This window comes from Manis javanica, chromosome 10, assembly GCF_040802235.1.
Source record: "Manis javanica isolate MJ-LG chromosome 10, MJ_LKY, whole genome shotgun sequence".
NCBI lineage: Eukaryota > Metazoa > Chordata > Mammalia > Pholidota > Manidae > Manis > Manis javanica.
Window position 1 is genome coordinate 109,020,497 of NC_133165.1, and position 16,192 is coordinate 109,036,688.

The 16,192-nt window shown below is 50.5% G+C and overlaps 1 protein-coding gene across 3 annotated transcripts; it reads right to left on the reverse strand.

The window, feature by feature from the left end:
* Positions 1–501: 501 nt before the first annotated feature.
* Positions 502–15,874, reverse strand: CIMIP4 (ciliary microtubule inner protein 4). 3 transcript variants are annotated; one of them, XM_073213852.1, is made up of 6 exons: positions 15,719–15,874; positions 11,913–11,972; positions 8,156–8,565; positions 6,183–6,327; positions 867–977; positions 502–668 (listed from the first exon to the last, which is right to left on the reverse strand). In XM_073213852.1, exons 3-6 carry the CDS (start codon positions 8,507–8,509, stop codon positions 571–573), a joined length of 708 nt encoding a protein of 235 aa, XP_073069953.1. In that variant the 5' UTR covers positions 8,510–8,565; positions 11,913–11,972; positions 15,719–15,874; the 3' UTR covers positions 502–570. The 3 variants fall into 3 exon arrangements, with proteins under 3 accessions (XP_073069953.1, XP_073069954.1, XP_073069955.1); XM_073213853.1 differs by having other exon boundaries at positions 15,588–15,849; XM_073213854.1 differs by lacking the exon at positions 15,719–15,874 and adding an exon at positions 12,506–12,585.
* Between the last annotated feature and the right edge of the window lie 318 nt (positions 15,875–16,192).

Below are 16,192 nucleotides of genomic sequence, written 5' to 3' on the forward strand. Positions count from 1 at the left end.
CCAGAAAGCTACACAAACGCACACTTTTCTTTGCATTTCATTGGCCCAAACTGAGTCACATGCCCATTTCTGAATCAATCTCTCTTTCTGCGCAGGGGAGGAGTTAGAATTACTGAGAGACCAATCAAGCCCACCCCTGGTTCGGGGTTGGGGCGGCCTATTCCTCCAAAGTCCATGGCTCTTTGGGAAGGAATGGGTATCTGGAAATAACTGGGGCTCTGCTAGGCAGGGCATGCAAGTCACGGTCCAGTAATGTCGGCTCGTGGCATGACACGAGGGGACATGCCTCACCGGGCATGAGGCAGAAGCTGGACACACGGGGCTGAGACAATCCTGCTCAGCTCCACATCCTTCCCTGGACTTCTGGGGAAAGGTGTGCGTGTGTGTGGCCAGGGGGGAGCGTCTGGAGGGGGTCTGGGCCCTCCAGGCTTCTATCCACCCGCAGCTGGTCTCTCCAGCACACGTATCAGCCCCACCCCAGCGAGAGCCACCAGGCGGAGAGAATGTTCAGATTCGTGCCTTTATTGTCAGCACTTCGTCTGAGCCGAGGGCGCCTCCTCTAGGCCGCACCTAGTACTTGAAGCTCTTGCTTTTGCTCTTTTCTCCATGTTTCTCATCCAGGGCTTTCTGCAAGTTTATGTTCATAGCGTTTTTCTGGTGCCACCGTCCTGCAGAGGGCAGGGAAGGAGCCAGCACAGATCACCCAGAGGACCTCTGGAGGGCCCAGTCCCCAGCAGTGACCCATACCCCTTCAAGGCCACCCCAGGTCTCTATCTGCTGTCCTGTTTCTCTCTGGACCCCGAGACCAACATGCCCCGCTCAGGATGGGGAGAGCCCACCTCCCGTCCCCCCAGCTTCCCGCATACCCAGATCATCCGTCTTCCTGCCATGCCAGTGCTCCATGTCCCTCACTGATTTCTCGATCACCTCTGGCGTATAGGAGGCCTTCATGAGGCTCTTCATCTCCTCAGGGGCCCCTGTGAAACCCCAGAAGCCCTGAGTCAGTCGAGGTCAGGTACTGTAGGGTTCATCCCTGGCTGTCAGTGTCCCCTGTGGATGGTGGACTGTGGGAGGGTTGGGGAAGGGGAGGGTAAGGCAGAGAAGGCAGGCCTGGGTTCCAAAAGTGGCATAGAAAAAGCGGCACAAACAGAAAACACGAAATAAGGTCATAGGAATAAATCTAAATGTATCAGTAATTAGATATACATATAAATGGACTGAACCCATTGATTAAAAAGACATGATCAGAACACAGAAAGTATTTTCCAGATATATATTACTTAAAGCGTACTTAAAACAATAGGACACAGAGAGGATAGCTGTGGAAGTGTAGAAAAAGATACACCAAGCGAGTACTAACTCAGAGCAATCTGGGCCTGCTGTACTGATTTCATCCATGGACAAAATAAGACTACAAGGCAAGGGCATTATGAGAAATAAAATGACTGCAATTCATTCAGGTGATATAAGAGTTCTAAACTAGATGCATGCAAATTGACAGCTATAAGGAGAAACAGACAAATCTGCTATCATAGAGAAAGACCTAAAGATAATTGTTTAGTAGTTAATAGGTCAAGCAAAGAATATTAACAAGGAATTAGAAATAATTAACAAGCTTGCTCTATTAGACCCAGAATCGTAAGTCCAAGAGATTATCTGCAAACACATACCCATCCTCCAGAAAAATGGCCTGCTGCCCTATAAAGCACGTCTGAACAGTTTCAAAGGACTGGAACCATCACTGGTCATCGTCTAAAGACAATGCCATCAAGCCACAGATCCACTTTAAACTATTTTTATTGTGTTTAGTATTTATGGCTCTAAATGCTTAAGAATGTTGTTAGAAATTTGGACTAAAGCCCTGAGTATGATAGAGATCAGATATCAAAGTGAGCTGTGAAGCCGACTCTTTCGGATGGGAATTGAAAGTGTCTAAAATATCTGTTAAAAACACACCTGCATCAAAGGCATAAATGGTTGGATCTGGGAAACTGGCCAGCATGTTTTAAGAGGGTGTTTTTGACTTTTTATGTGTTGAGTCGCCATCCCCAAAACCCGGGTGGCGCGGGCCTCTCACAATAAATCTAACTAAAGAGGCTTCAGTGGGGCCAGTCTGGGGAACACCAAAGCTTTGAGCAAAGGCCTGGGCCTGAGATGGCAGGGCAGGGAGCGCACACAGGTCAGCCAAGCCTTCGACAGGCGCAAGGGTGCCCAACTGTTTCTGTGGACTGGGGGCTCGTGGAGCAGACCAGCCTGGAGCCATTTCAAATCCTACCCCTGATCTGTCCCTTGTCTCTGGTCTCCCTGCCTCTACTCTGGCCCCGCTATGTTCTGTCCAGTCTCAACACAACAGACCGTTGGAGCCTTTGAAACCTAAGTTACTCCTCTGTACAAAATCTGGCAATGGTGTTCAGTAAAAAGGCTGGGAAGAGCCGCTGTCCACAGCGTGGTCCCAGTGTCCAACTGGGCTCTTCCCCAGCAATCCGCAGGCAGGCTGACCTGCTTCCCTCCTGCAGGTCTTTACTTCTCTGTGAGGTGGACCCTGACCAGCCTATTTGATACAGCTTGGGGTTTCACACGCAGGGGCGAATGCTGTAAAGAAGAGCAAAGACAGGCAATGCAGCTGGAGGAAGCCCAGGTTCCTGTAAAGCCCGCCCTTAACCCGGGAGGCGGCACAGAACAACTTCATCTTTACACTGCAACAGCATGGATTTTTGTATACTCTTCTACATGGATGGACGTTTTCACAATTTAAAAAATTATGCATCTACACTGGTTTAAATGCAGAAACACAAGCTTGGTTTAATATTAGAACATCAGTTAATATAACTTACCACATCAATAGATCAAAGGAAAAATATCATATGATCATCTGAATAATTGCTGTGTAAATGGTTAAAATAACTCAAGATCCAATCATAATTTTTAAAAAATTAACGTGCAAACTAGGAGTAAAGGGAACCCCCCCTTAACCTGATAAAAGAAATCTTCAAAATTCTTTTTTAAATATTATATATAATGATAGAATGTTAGAATCAAGGATACCGGCTTTCCCTGCTTACAGGCACCATTGTCCTAGACAAGTTGGCCAGAGAAATGGCATAAAAGTGGGAAAAGCCTACTAATTAAGGTTCCAGACTGCCACAGTTCAAATCCCAACTCTGACCAATCCTAACTGTTTGGCCTTTAGCAAGTTTTTTAACCTTCCCTTGCATTAATTTTTTTCTATCTAAAAAAAAATTGGAATTATAGCACCTCCTGCATAAAGTTCTTATGAAAATTAAAATGTGTATATATAAAGTACTTAGAGCAGTGCCTGGCACATACTACATGCTATGCATAAATGTAGCCACTATTATTATTATCATTAAAAAGAAGCCCCAAAGAATCTACAAACAAATTATTGGAATTAATAGGTGAGCTGAACTAGGCTTCTGAATGTAAGATTAATATATAAAACTAAAACTGCATCTTTGTATACAAGCTGCAAAGTTAGAAAATATAATTTTAAAAAGATATCATTTGTAATAAATAGCAAGAAAAATAAAATCTAGCAAAACACCTACATGATCTTTATAGAAAAAAATTATAAATAGTGTTATTAACAGATACTGAAGGAAGATTTTAATTAATGGACCTGCATACCATATTCATGGATTGGAAAACTCATTATCATAAAGCTGATAACTGCCCCTAAATTGAGCTGTAGATTTAATGTACTTCCAGTCAAAATGCCAACAGGGTGTGTCATTGGAAACTGACAAACTGATTTTAAAGTGTATATGGAGGGGTAAAGAACCTAGAATACCCAAGACCTTAGCCAGTGGTGGTGGTAGTGGGGCCAAGGGTGGGTGGGGACTGTCCAACCAGATATCAGACTCCTTATAATGCTTGGTAATTAAAAGTGTAATATTATACCAATGGGAAGAAAAGAGAGCCTTGAAACTGATCCGTGCCCACATGGAAACTTGATGGATACCAGTGGTGCCATTATAGGTCACTGAGGGAAAAGGTGGGACTGTTCAGCAAAAGGTACTGAGACAATTGGTAATCCACATAAAGGGTGAATTAAAAATGAATCTCTGCTTCACACTAAAAACAGAAATCAACTCCAGGTGAATTAAAGATTTAAATGTGAAAAGTAAAACTAAGTATTTGAGAAGATTATATAAAAGACTTTCCTTATGACTCAGCATGGGCTAGGATTTCTTCAACCCACTCCTCCTGGAAGCCCTCTATCTCAGCAAATAGCAATTCTGTCCTACAAAACCCTTGAAATCAACCTTCATCCCTCCCTCATATACCCCAAATCCATTCATTAGCATATTCTGTTCAATCTACCTTATACAAATCCCCAGAATCTTACTACGTCAGGTCACCCTCACCATTACTTCCCTGGGCCACCATGTTGCACAATGGTGCCCTCCAGAGTAGTGTACCCCTGCCCTGTCCATAGACCAAGCCACCATCCTCTGTCCCACCTGGACTTTTGCAGTCACCTCTTCACGGGGCTCCCTGTTTCTGCCTCAGCTCCCCTACATCTGTTCTCAATACAGCAACTGGAGTGATGCTCTAACCTATGTCAAACAACGCCATTCTCCTGCCTGCCTTGGCTTCCCATCTCACTGGGAGAGAAGACTTCCAGTGGCCCTCCCCACTGAGCTGCCTCCTCTCTGCTTTCCTCTCTGAGCTTCTGTTCCAACAAAAGAGCTTCAACATCCTGGAAGAGCCGGCGCAAGGACTGCTGGGGCTGGAATGGGGGATGCAGGGCGAGGCTCACTGACATAGTGTGCTCAAGGTCAAGCCCTAATGTGCAGCGCTTGCCAATTTCTGGAGTATAAATACTACCACCACCGATTGCTATATAGCATTGTGATGCCAGTCAATGAAGGCAAATTCAACAATCTACTCTTGTGAACGGGTCGAGCTGGTTTGAGCCGGCTCCAGCACACCCCTGGCTCAGGTCCTGGCTGGGAGACAAGTACACAGAAGCCTCTTCTACTCTTTTTATATTCCTGTAAACATTACCCTAGAGGGTTGTGTAAGAAAGATTGGTAATAATTGTTAAAGAGGTAAGTGGAAGGCAGGATCCCTGAGGCCCAGCACAGGGCAATGTGAGCCTGCCCTCTTCCCTCCCCCAGCACCCTCCACCCACCTCCATTCACAAAGAGAGACCCCAAAAGGCCTCCAGTGGGTGGCTGGGCCCTGGAGGCACTGGCCAGGGCCTGAAGTGAGACAGGAGGAAGGAAGAGGGCCAGAAACACTTAGCTTTTTGCACTGAGACTGAACTAGAACATGGGGCAGAGAGAAGCCCTCGCATGCTGGCTTCAATCCATCTGAGCAATTCATTAATCCCTTGGGAAGAGGGCCATAGCTTGGGGGGTGACCCAATGCTGAGGAAAGAGTCTGCGGCTTTGGAAGCAGAAGAAAAACTTGGATTTGAGATTACAATCTGAGATTACCATCCACCTTGAATTACTGAAAGGTCTGGGGGCAAGCTGTGTCCCTCCACTTGTGAAATGACCCTAGTAGCACTCCCCACCAAGCAAAGAGGCAGGCACAGTGACCTGCAAGATGCACCGTAGATGCCGAGTCTCCAACCCTTCTCCCAGCTGGTGCCACCACCAGGCTCTGGGAAGGAAAATGAATGGCCTGGCAGCTACCAAGCACTCACTCAGAGCCACAGGCCAGAGTCCTGCCAGCGACCCTAGAGGGCCATGTCATCATTATTATCCCCATTGTACTGAGAAGGGGACTGAGGCACAGAGAGGTTAAGGATTCTGCCTGGGGCCACACCCAGTGAGTGGCTGAGTTGAGCTTTGAGTTCAGAAAACCTGATGTCATCACCAAAGGAACCAGAACACCCAGGCCTCATCCTGGCAGATGAGGACACAGGAGGTGTCAGGGAAGCAAGGGAGGGCTGACTGCCCACCGGGACGGATCGTCTGTGCAGCGAGAGCAGGCCTGCCGGGGGACTGGACGTTCCTAGCGCTTGGCACAGGGCCTGGCCCCAGGGGCACAGACACAGGCTTTGGTGGCTGTGCAATGAGTACCTGGGGATATATCCTGGGGTCTTGGACCATAGAGGTCCAGGAATGGAGTGGACACCCCAGAGGCCTTTCCTGCCCAATGCCCTGGGGACCATGGGTGTTCACAGCCCCATCCTTGCCCTTTGGCCTGACCTTGAAATAAGTTTGCCCGCACGTTGTAGCCCAGATCATAGTAGTCTGAATAGATGGACGGGCTTTCCCAGGGCCTCTGGGTCCTGCTGGACCGTGAGCTTGCCCTCTTCTGGCCTTCCAAAACTTCACCAATGGCTTTTCGAGCCTGACAGGGGAGAGGGAGAAGAGACAAGGGATCCAGAAGAGGGTCAGGCCCACACGTCCCCTCTCCTCCTCCTCCCTCTGACCTGAGCTTTCTGCCGCAACTCACCCTGAGCCTGAGGCCTTCAACCAGCCCCCGGGGCTGGGAGCCGGAAGCCCCAGAGGCCCCTCCACCCTCTCCCACCACGCCACCTCCCACGTGGGCATCAGGGCGAAGAATCATAACCTCCTCCCTGTCCTGAGTACCCACTGTGTACATCACCAGGAGAGCGCTTTTTAAGGTGATATTATTTCCACTGTTTTATAAATGAGGAAACTGGGCCGCAGGGCCGGGAATCACCCTGTTTGCACAGCTGGTGAACCACAGAGCCCCAGATTCGCCTCCCATGATGGAGGCATCATACAAACTGGCTCTGGGTGGGTCCTTAGATTTCACTGGGGCCAACTACTTCCTTGTACCAATGGATAAACTGATGCCCAGAGTGGTTGAGCCCAGGCCTCAGAGCCAAGAAACCTGGGTTTGAATCCCAATTCTGCCATATGCCAGCTGCTGATGTTGGGCATGTCTCTGCTCGTCTCCAGGCCTCAGATTCCCTACTTGTAAAATGGGATCAGAGCAGAACTGGATGGCCTTTGAAGTAGCTTCTAGCTGCCTGGATGACATCTGTGATATGTGTCACAGCTGGACAAAAAAACCAGATCTCTTGATTCAAGGCTGAGATGATGGCCAGAGAGAGAAACGTTAACTTCCTAAGGCCAAGAGGGACAGTGGAAGATAGTGGCCATGCAGATGAATCTCAAACGGGGACAAGATCCTCCAGGTGGGGCAGGACATTTAGGATTGTGATCTCCCCAACTAACAGGTGGGGGGGGGGGGCAGGTCACCACACCCTAGGAGGACAAAATGGAATGGGTCCTGGCCCACAGCCTTTGTGATCCTGGTTCTTCCACTTGCTCAATGTGACCCTGAGCAGATCATATCACCAATGGGAACTTCAGTTTTACCATCAGTTAAAAAGGAAAGAGTAACAACTGCCTGGCCAAGCACACAGTGTAGTTGTTATGAGGGCTGAGACAGTAGCTTTGACACTATGGCTCAAAATGCCAGAGCAGGAAGAACCCTTACCATCTGACCATAAATGAAATCTCAGCTTTCAGTGGCTCCCTGGAATAATATATCAGGTGGTAAAAAGTTCCAGTATTTAAAAAAAAAAGAAAAAAAAAAGTTCCACTATTGATTAGTGATGTCTGCCATGAATTTGGGCCGGGACAATCATGGTGCGCCCAGCCCATGTCATGTATTTACCAGCTTGATCTAGTCCAACTGCCTCACTTTACAGATGCAAAGACTAAAGCCCAGAGAGGGAGAGTAAATAATACAAAGTCACCCAGCATTCAGGGGCAAAGGCAGAATTCAAACCCAAGTCTTCTGCTCAGTGCTGTCTCCTTTAGGAGAGTTGTTTAAGTTAAATGCATCTAATTCAAACTCAAGACTTCAAAGTCATAAGGGCTACAGGGCTCCTGAACCTGCTGGCCCAGTTTGGTGCCTCATTCCATAAAATGCAGGGGGTTTGGGTAACTTAACCCCTCTAATCCTTGGGCCCCTTATTAGTAGATAGGGTTAATTAAGTACCTTCCTCACTGGGAAGATTAAATGAATTGTTACATGTGAAGGTGCTGTGGCACACAGCAAGTGCTCAGTAAACACTACTTTCTAACGATGCTATTACAGGGGCTCTGTATTCAAGAGCAGGTTCCTTGGGGGCCCTCATAAAAAGTCTCCACGCATGCCCCTCCTGCTGCCCTTAGCCTCCTGGGCCCCGCTCTGCCACCTGCTCCTCGGAGACCAGCTGGTCCACCGTGTTGCTCCCAAACTTGTGGCGAATGTTGTCAGGAATGACGCTGCTCCTCTGGCCCTGTGAGCCCGAGTTGGGGCCTTCCTCCAGCCCCTGGTACAGCTGAGGCTTCTCTTGGAAGGTAGCCCTGCTCTCCCATGAGGAGGGTCTGGGGCCCCCCTCCAGCACAGACTTAGGCTGCGGGTCCACACTGGGGCGGTCTTGGCTGATGGCTGAGGTGGGTGGAGGCCGGACCTCCTCCAGGTGGAGGGATGGCTGTGGGGAGACTGGGGCCTGGTACTTGAACTTGGAGGTGTCTGAGGGGCTTCGGGCAATTCTCCAGGGGTCCATGTCCTGCTGGTCTTCCTTGTTGTTGTTCAGATGGGCCCTTTTCAAAGTGGTCAGACCTGAACAGAGGAGAGGGAGGGAGGGAGGGAGAGAAGGTAGACCAGTGCAGAGAATGGAGGGCAGGAAGGGAGATAGCAGTGGGGGTACAGAGAGGGAACAGAGAGAGCGCCCAGAGATCCAAAGCAGAAAAACAGATGTAGACGGAGAGAAGTCAAGTGGTCCAGCAGCATGGGTAAGACATCAGGAGAGAGACAAAGGGAGAAGGTAGTTCAGTCACCAAGCCTCCCATAGGACAGGGTCATCCCACATTGTTCTGGACCATAAGGGCAGCAGCCCAAGCTTGTCTAGCCTTGAGGCCTGGCTGTGTGACCATGAACCAGGGACCTGACCTCTCTGTGCTTTAATGAACCTGGCTCCATTTGGTCAGTTCCCTTCCCCACTTTGAATATCGCCAGCAATCCAGTGAAGAAAACCAGCAGCTGTGGGAGCTGGCAGAGGGCATTCCCCTTGGCTTGGCCAAGTCACTCGGCAGGAAAGTTCCAGAGCTGGAACAGCCTGGTCTTTGCTCCCCAACCCCGACTCTCTGGGCTCACTGGGTAGTGGCATCCCAGCCAGTCCCAGGATCCCGCACCCACATGGCTCCCCTCCCCTGTCCCACCCACATTCCTGCCCCACTCCCAGTCCTACCGGGCTCTCCTGCTCCCCCAGTCTACCTGGAAGGCCAAACTGTCCTTTTCCTTAAGTCAAAATCTTCCCTTTCCATTCTTTCAAATGCAGCCCCACCAGGAAGTCCTCCTGACCCCCACCCCGAGCTGGCTGGACCAGCTCCCTCCTCCCAACTACACATCTCTGCCCCAACACACTCCACGCTTTTTCATGACCCTGAGCTTTCCTTTTCTCCATCATTGTGATTTACACACCAACTTGTTTCCCCTCCTAAATGGAGGTGGAGGTCACTGAGATGGGGCCATGGGTGAGTCAGTCCCAGACCTCCCACAGCACCCACCAGAGAGCCCCGTGCCTCCGAGATCCTGGTGGAGGCGATCAGTGAGTGGGTGAATGAGTAGGTGGCTTCAGGGTGTCAGATGCAGGGGGACACTGCACCTCATCAATTCCAAGAAGTCATTTCTTCTCACTTTAGCACCTCTAACACGGGCCTGCATCTGACAATCAATGGCCCTGGTCCAACCAGCAAGTTTTCTCTTCCTCAGTGACAGGGAACAGTACATCTTACCACCAGCTGGATGGCCACTCAAAATACACATTGTATATAAGGCATTACACATTATAATACCCGAGTAGTATACAAATTATTTCTTACCACGCAAAATACAGAAGATGAGTCCCCCTCCTGCCCCCTCCCCATTCTTCAATCCCAGGTTACAGCTGTAAACATGTTTGCTGAGCTTCCCTCCAAAAGGTCCCAGATGGGTCCTCCAGCCCTCTTGAAACATACATAGTTTTGCTTTACTTTTGTTTATAAATGAGATCAGATTCTATGTATTGCTTTGTAACTTGCTGTTAAAAAACAGCGCTGTGCCTTGAGGATCTGCTTATGGAAGCAGCACAGGCTAACCTCCCCTTTCACCCCTGCAGGGCTCAGCTGCTGCCCCGCTGGGGGCCACTCAGATGGCCCCGGTTTGTTTTGCAGGGAGGCTGCCGGAGCGTTACAGGTGTTGCAGGCTTTGGGGTTTTCGTTTCTCCCTCCCGGATCCTGCTCTGCTGTCCCACAGTGGTGGTGCTGCAGGAAAGCTCTCTTGCCCACCGGTGGGGGGCCGCACACCCTTCCGCGGAGCGGCGGGGACAGAGAAAGCTGAGGTCCGAGCCCGCCTGCTTCCTCGCCACCCTCCTTCTCCTCCACGCCACCACCTGTCCCAAGGCACTGAAATAAGACACTGTCCTGTTCTTGCTCCTTTGTCATCTACACAAAAGGCAGAGGGAAAATGTGCTCCCAGAGACCAGAGGGCTTTCTCTCCCTCGCATCTTGGGTTCCGTCCCAGCAAGCAGGCAGTTAAGCAAAGAGGAAACTCCAGGGACAGCTAAGGCTTCCAGGGTGGGGACCGTGACCCTTCTCAGAAAAGCAGAGGCAGGGAGTCTGAGGAGCACCCAGCACCCCCCTGATCAACTAGGGCCTCTCCTCCTGCTCATGGGGAGACTGAGGCCCAGCACAGGGATGGGCTCCTCCTGGGGTCCCACAAGGTTCGGGGCTCAGGACCCCAGAACAGCTCTCCGTTTCTCCCAGGCTGTGCTCCCGCCTGCCCCCTCTGTCAGCACATCCTATCTTAATTATCTGCTCACCTTCTGGCTGCCCTTTGGGGTTATGAGCAGTCTAATGGCCAGGACCACGTTTTGTGTGCCCTGGCTCAGAAAGCCAATTATTTATTCACCAATTCACCCACTGAGCAAACCTGCTGTGTGTCAGGAGCAGGGCCAGGCTCTGGGGAAACAGCAGTGAGTCGAACAGGCCAACCCGTGTCCTCCTGGAGCTAAATGAATTTAGCGACATGTTGGTTGACTGATTGAATGTCTGCAGCTGGCATTCCAGCACACTCATTCCAGCTCCACCTCTTCATCTATAAGATGGGCAGAGTAAATCCCGCCTCACATGCTGTTGTCAGAGGCTTACAAGTTTGGCCCTGTGTTAGGATTCCCCAGGGACGCTCATTAAAAGCCGTCGCCTGAGCCTCCCCCAGGGCTGCTGAACCAGAATCTCTGGGGGAGAGGCTGCACTCTGAGTGTTTACAAGGCCCAGGGCCATCCGGGTCACTGGAGAGAGCAACCAGCCGGGGTCCTGGCCTGTGTCCCACAACCCACCTGCCAGCCCCAGTCGCCCGTGCTGGTGGGCTGTCCTCGGAGCTCCCTTCCCCGGGTCCTCAGGGCACAGCTCCAGCCCTCAGGGACCAGGCCCAGCCTTCTCAGCCTTCCCACCACCTTCTCAGGCCTTCAAGCCAGATGGCATTGCCTTTAGCTCCACCAAAGCCCCAGCCTCTCTCACTTCCAGACCTTTGCGCACACTGTTCCCCTGCCTGGAACACGTGCCTCTCCCTTCCTTGGACCACACCACTCGGTGGGCATACCTCCTCCCACAGCCCCCGGGCTACCTGCTGTGTTCTCCCCCAGCCTTGCCTTTCAAGTGCCCAGAGGGGTTGCTGGCGGCCCTCTGAGCCCTGGGGGCTCATAACCACAGGTCTGGCAGACGGAAGGGGCTTAGCAATATTCTTTTCCCTTCCTCCTTCTTCCGTCTGCAAACAGAATACCCCAGAAGTCAGGGCACACAGCGCATCTGGAGGCCAAAGCAAGATGGGGGGTCAGGGGGCTGTTCCCTGCTGCCCCCGGGGCTCCTCTGAAGGCCTGGACTTGCATTCAGCCTGTCCCTGGTCAGCACATCACTGGTCTGCTGTCCTACCTGCTCAGTGGACCAGCTCCATTGACTCTTGCTCGGGGACAGGTAATTCCAGACTTAATTCTGCAGACAAAGGAACACAATCATCTTGGGTGACAGAATTTCCATAAACGAGGAGAAGCCGAGAGCTGAACCGGGAGGCTTGTGGCCATCTGCTTGGCCTTGACAGAGGTCCTTCCATGCTGTTTCCAGTGTCTTCTGATGCTCAAGGACCCCCCTTGAACCATCCACCCATTACCCTTGGCACTAAGCCTGCCTCCTGGACCCCTGCAGACTGTGCCCTTTCCAGAAAGCCCTGGTCCCCCCACCTCCAGGGCCTCAAAGGCTTTTCTCAAAGGGCCAGGGGCCCCTGGGCTCCTCTGCCTCCTTTATAATCTCCCACTGTCTCCCCTACCGCACCACCCAGCACTCCCCAGGCAGTGCTCAGCAGGCTCCGGCTACAGGTACATTGCCCCAAGCCCCCCGTCCTGGCGACTATTGTCTCCCAGCAAACAGGATTCTCGTCCATTTTACCGGCTGGTCATTCAAGCTCTAGGGAAGGGAACCAGCTTGGGCAACACAGGAGAACCGAGAACAGGAACCCACACTGGCCTAACCTCAGTCTTTGCTCTGAAGAACAGGCTTTTGGGCCAAAGCTGAGGGACGGTTCTGGTATCTTCCAAAGCTTCTGCAGCTTTTAGGTTTGTGCCTCTTTTTCCTAAGTGATCTTTCTCTTACTCATATTCTCTTACCACATGTGTTTTTGAAGGTTACCCAGCAGGTTGCTCTGCTGGTAAGCTCAGAGCAGGTTAAGAATCAAATGAACTTTATTCTCCTGACACCCTATTAACTGTGACACTTCATAATTGCTTGATGATCCTGCGGCCTCTGATGTGACTCCCAGTGACCCCCACCCCCCTGGCATGCAGACACTGTCATTCCCCACTATCCCCTTGACTGTGGGCTGGGCCTAGTGACTTGCTTCTGATGAAAAGAATATGACAAAAGTGAGAGGATGTCAAGTCCAAGATTAGATCAGTGGCTTTTTCCTTGTTCACACCCCTGCCCTGACTTCTTGGCTTGCTCGCTCTGATGGAAGCAGCTGCCATGTTTTGAGCTGCCCTTGGGAGAGGCCCACATGGCAAGGAACTGAGGGGGGCCTCTGGTCAACAGCTCCTAGGGAATGGAGACCCTGATTCCAACAGTCCTCAAAGAGCCAAATGAATCTTGCCTCCTCGGTGAGTTCGGGAGTGGATCCTTCCCCGGTTGAGCCCTGATGTGAGAACAGAGACCAGCTGACACACTAACTGCAGCCTGTGGGCAACCCTGAGCCAGAGGACCCAGCCCACCCCAGCCACACCCAGGGCCCTGTCCCCTAGAAACTGTGAGAGAGTTCATTTGTATGTTTTTTAAGTACATAGTTTTAGGCTGCTAAGCTTTGTGGGAATTTATTATGCAGCAAGAGATAACACATATTTTGGGACCAAGAGAGAAGTGCTGCGGTAACAAATACCTAAAAATGTAGGAGTGGCTTTGGAACCGAGCAGTGGATGGATCCTGGAAGAATTTTGAGGAACATGATAAAAAAAGTCTCAGTTGCCTCAAACAGATAGTCGGTAGAACCCTGGACCTGGAAGATGCTGCCCACGAAGGCACAAAAGGCAGTGAGGAACATGCTATTAGGACCTGGAGGAAGAAGTGTCCTTGTTTTGCAGTGAAAGAAATTCAGCGACACTGTCATCCAGTCATGTGGAAAGCAGGAAGCGTGCCTGTAAATGGGGTGATGTAGTGAGGGAGATTTTCAAGCCAGGTATTGAAGGTGCCCAGTTTCTCCTCGCTGATGTCGTGACATGTAGAGGAGAGAGAGGAACTGAAAGAAGGAGCATTAAACAAAAGGAAACAACACTTAGCAGTTCTGGAAAGTCTCATCTTCTCCAGAAGCCAAATGATGCCAAAATTAAGAAATGGCTTTATAATACTGTCAGGAAAAGGTAGCCAAGTGTGTGACTCTACAACCTTTTATTAAAACCTAAGGAAGACGAAAGGCTCAGAGTATTATTTAGTCACACAAAAGACCCTTTAAAGAGATAAGAAGATGCCTCACAGATCCTCTTAATGGAACAACAGGACCTCTGGGAAGCTTATGGGTGCTGTCTTTTGCAGGAGTCCCAGAAGAGAAGATTGTGGGTTTTGCTGAGTGGAGTGAACCCCTGTATGTTTCATAGGTTTTCAGGAAACCGTTTCAGCAGAAATACTACCAGCCTGGAGTGAAAGGGACAGAGACAGTATAAAATGAAGAGAGACCAGTGGACTCTCAAATTTTACTGGCAGAAAGCAGTTTGAGAAAATCACTCAGCAGTAAACATGTGCTACCTTCTATTTTTAAAAAGGAAAAAGGGTAACTTAGAGAGTAGTGGAAGCAAGGGTCCTTTGGGCAGAGCTGAGAGCCTTGGTGAATTATTTCTAGGCCTTGAAACCTAATCAAGGGAAGTCCAACATTTGCCTAGCTGGATTTCAGAATTGCTGCGGACCAGTGACTCCTCTGTGTCTCCATTTTCCTCATTTTTAATGGGAATATCTGTAGCTCTTATTCTCTGTCCGCCATACCTCTGTATGTTGGGTGTGTTCAGGACAGCTTAGTTTCACAGCTCTCCACATGGAGAAGGACAGTTCAAGAAATGACACCTAGGAGGCCTCATCCACATCCACTCTGGTAGGTCCACAGTCTAGATTTTAAGCTGATGCTGCAAAGGGATGAGGCTTTTGGAGATCTTGGAAGATGAAGTATTTTGCATGTGCAATGGATGTATATGGTGGGGGCTCAAGGGTGAATAGAGGTGGGAAGTTGACATGGCTCTCACTGATCCCGTTTTCCTTGGCATTCACACACTTGTGTAATTCCACCCCTTTGAGTGTGGCCTGGACACAGTGACTTGCTTCTAACCAATACAATATGGCAAAAGTGATGAGATCCCGCTTCTAAGATGAAGTTATTAAAGTCTTCACACTCCCTCTGGCCCTTCGTGGCTCGTTTGCTCTGACGCAAGCAGCTTCCACGCTCTGAGCTGCCCTCTGGAGAGGCCTATGAGGCTAGGAAGTGGGGGAGGCCTCTGGCTAATAGCTCAAGAGGAACTGAGGCCCTTATTTCAACAATCCACAAGGAACTGAACCCGAGAGGCTTTGGAAAGGGGTTCTTCTGTAGTTGTGTTTTGAAGGAGATTGAAACCCTGGCCAACACCTTGATCACTTTGTGAGAGAGCCTGAGGCAGAGGACGCACTAAAGCTGCAGCCGGATTCCTGCCCCACAGGAACTGCGAGATAATAAATGTTCTGGAGCACTGCGTCACTGGATGGTCTGCTATACAGCAAAAGGTAACTAATACAGAGCATATGTTAAGCATTCTCACATCTAGAAGATCAGTCTATCTTCTTCTCAAGGACTTAGGTGTTCAGAGAGAGTATGAACTCACCCTCTCCCACAGATGGAGAAACTGAGTCTCAGAAAAGGAATAGGACCTCACCCCAGTGGTGCTGAAACCAACCCCACATGTTCTATCTCCTTCCAGTGATAGGAGAGAGTCCCTGTTCCCCATCCTCAGCCACCTGCCTGATGTGCCCACAGCTGCTTCCCATCTGCCCCAGGGGCTCCCCCAGTCCAGAGCAGCCGAGACTGGCTTGAACTCACTGCTGCTTTCTGACCTGAAGGGAAGGGTCCCAAGAGGTGCTGGTCAAGTTGAGAGGGGAAGGAGGTCCAGCTGCAGTCCGGGCCCTCTTCACTCCCGAGCGACTCTGAATGTGGAGAGAGCCCACCCCACGAGTCTCTGCCTCACCTGTCCACTCTCCTCACAATGTCAGAAAACCCTCAAACCACTCTGGTCTGTGCTGAAGCCCAGGAGTGAAGATCCACATTGCAGAACTGCTGGCGAAGACCAATGGTTGGCTGCCAGCAAGCAGCCCTCCCCTGCTGCTCATTGGCGTCACCACGGCGATCAGTATACACAGGCCTCTGTTACCTCAGAGGGCTGATAGGCCCACCCTAGGGAGCAGAGGTCAGGGAAAGCCAGCACGGAGGGGGCAGGGCAGGGGAGGCTCTGAGCATCGTTCACTCTCTCATCCACTCAGAATGCCCCCTGAACACCCACCACCTGCCATCCAGTGGGAAGGAAGTTCTTGGGATGACAAAGGATTAATTAGAGAGAATGATCAGTTTTGTCTAGGGAAAAGGAGGTGAGGCCCACACAAGGACCGTTTGGGATGGATCTTGAAAGATATGTAGGAGTTTAACAGTTTAGAAGAGACCCAAA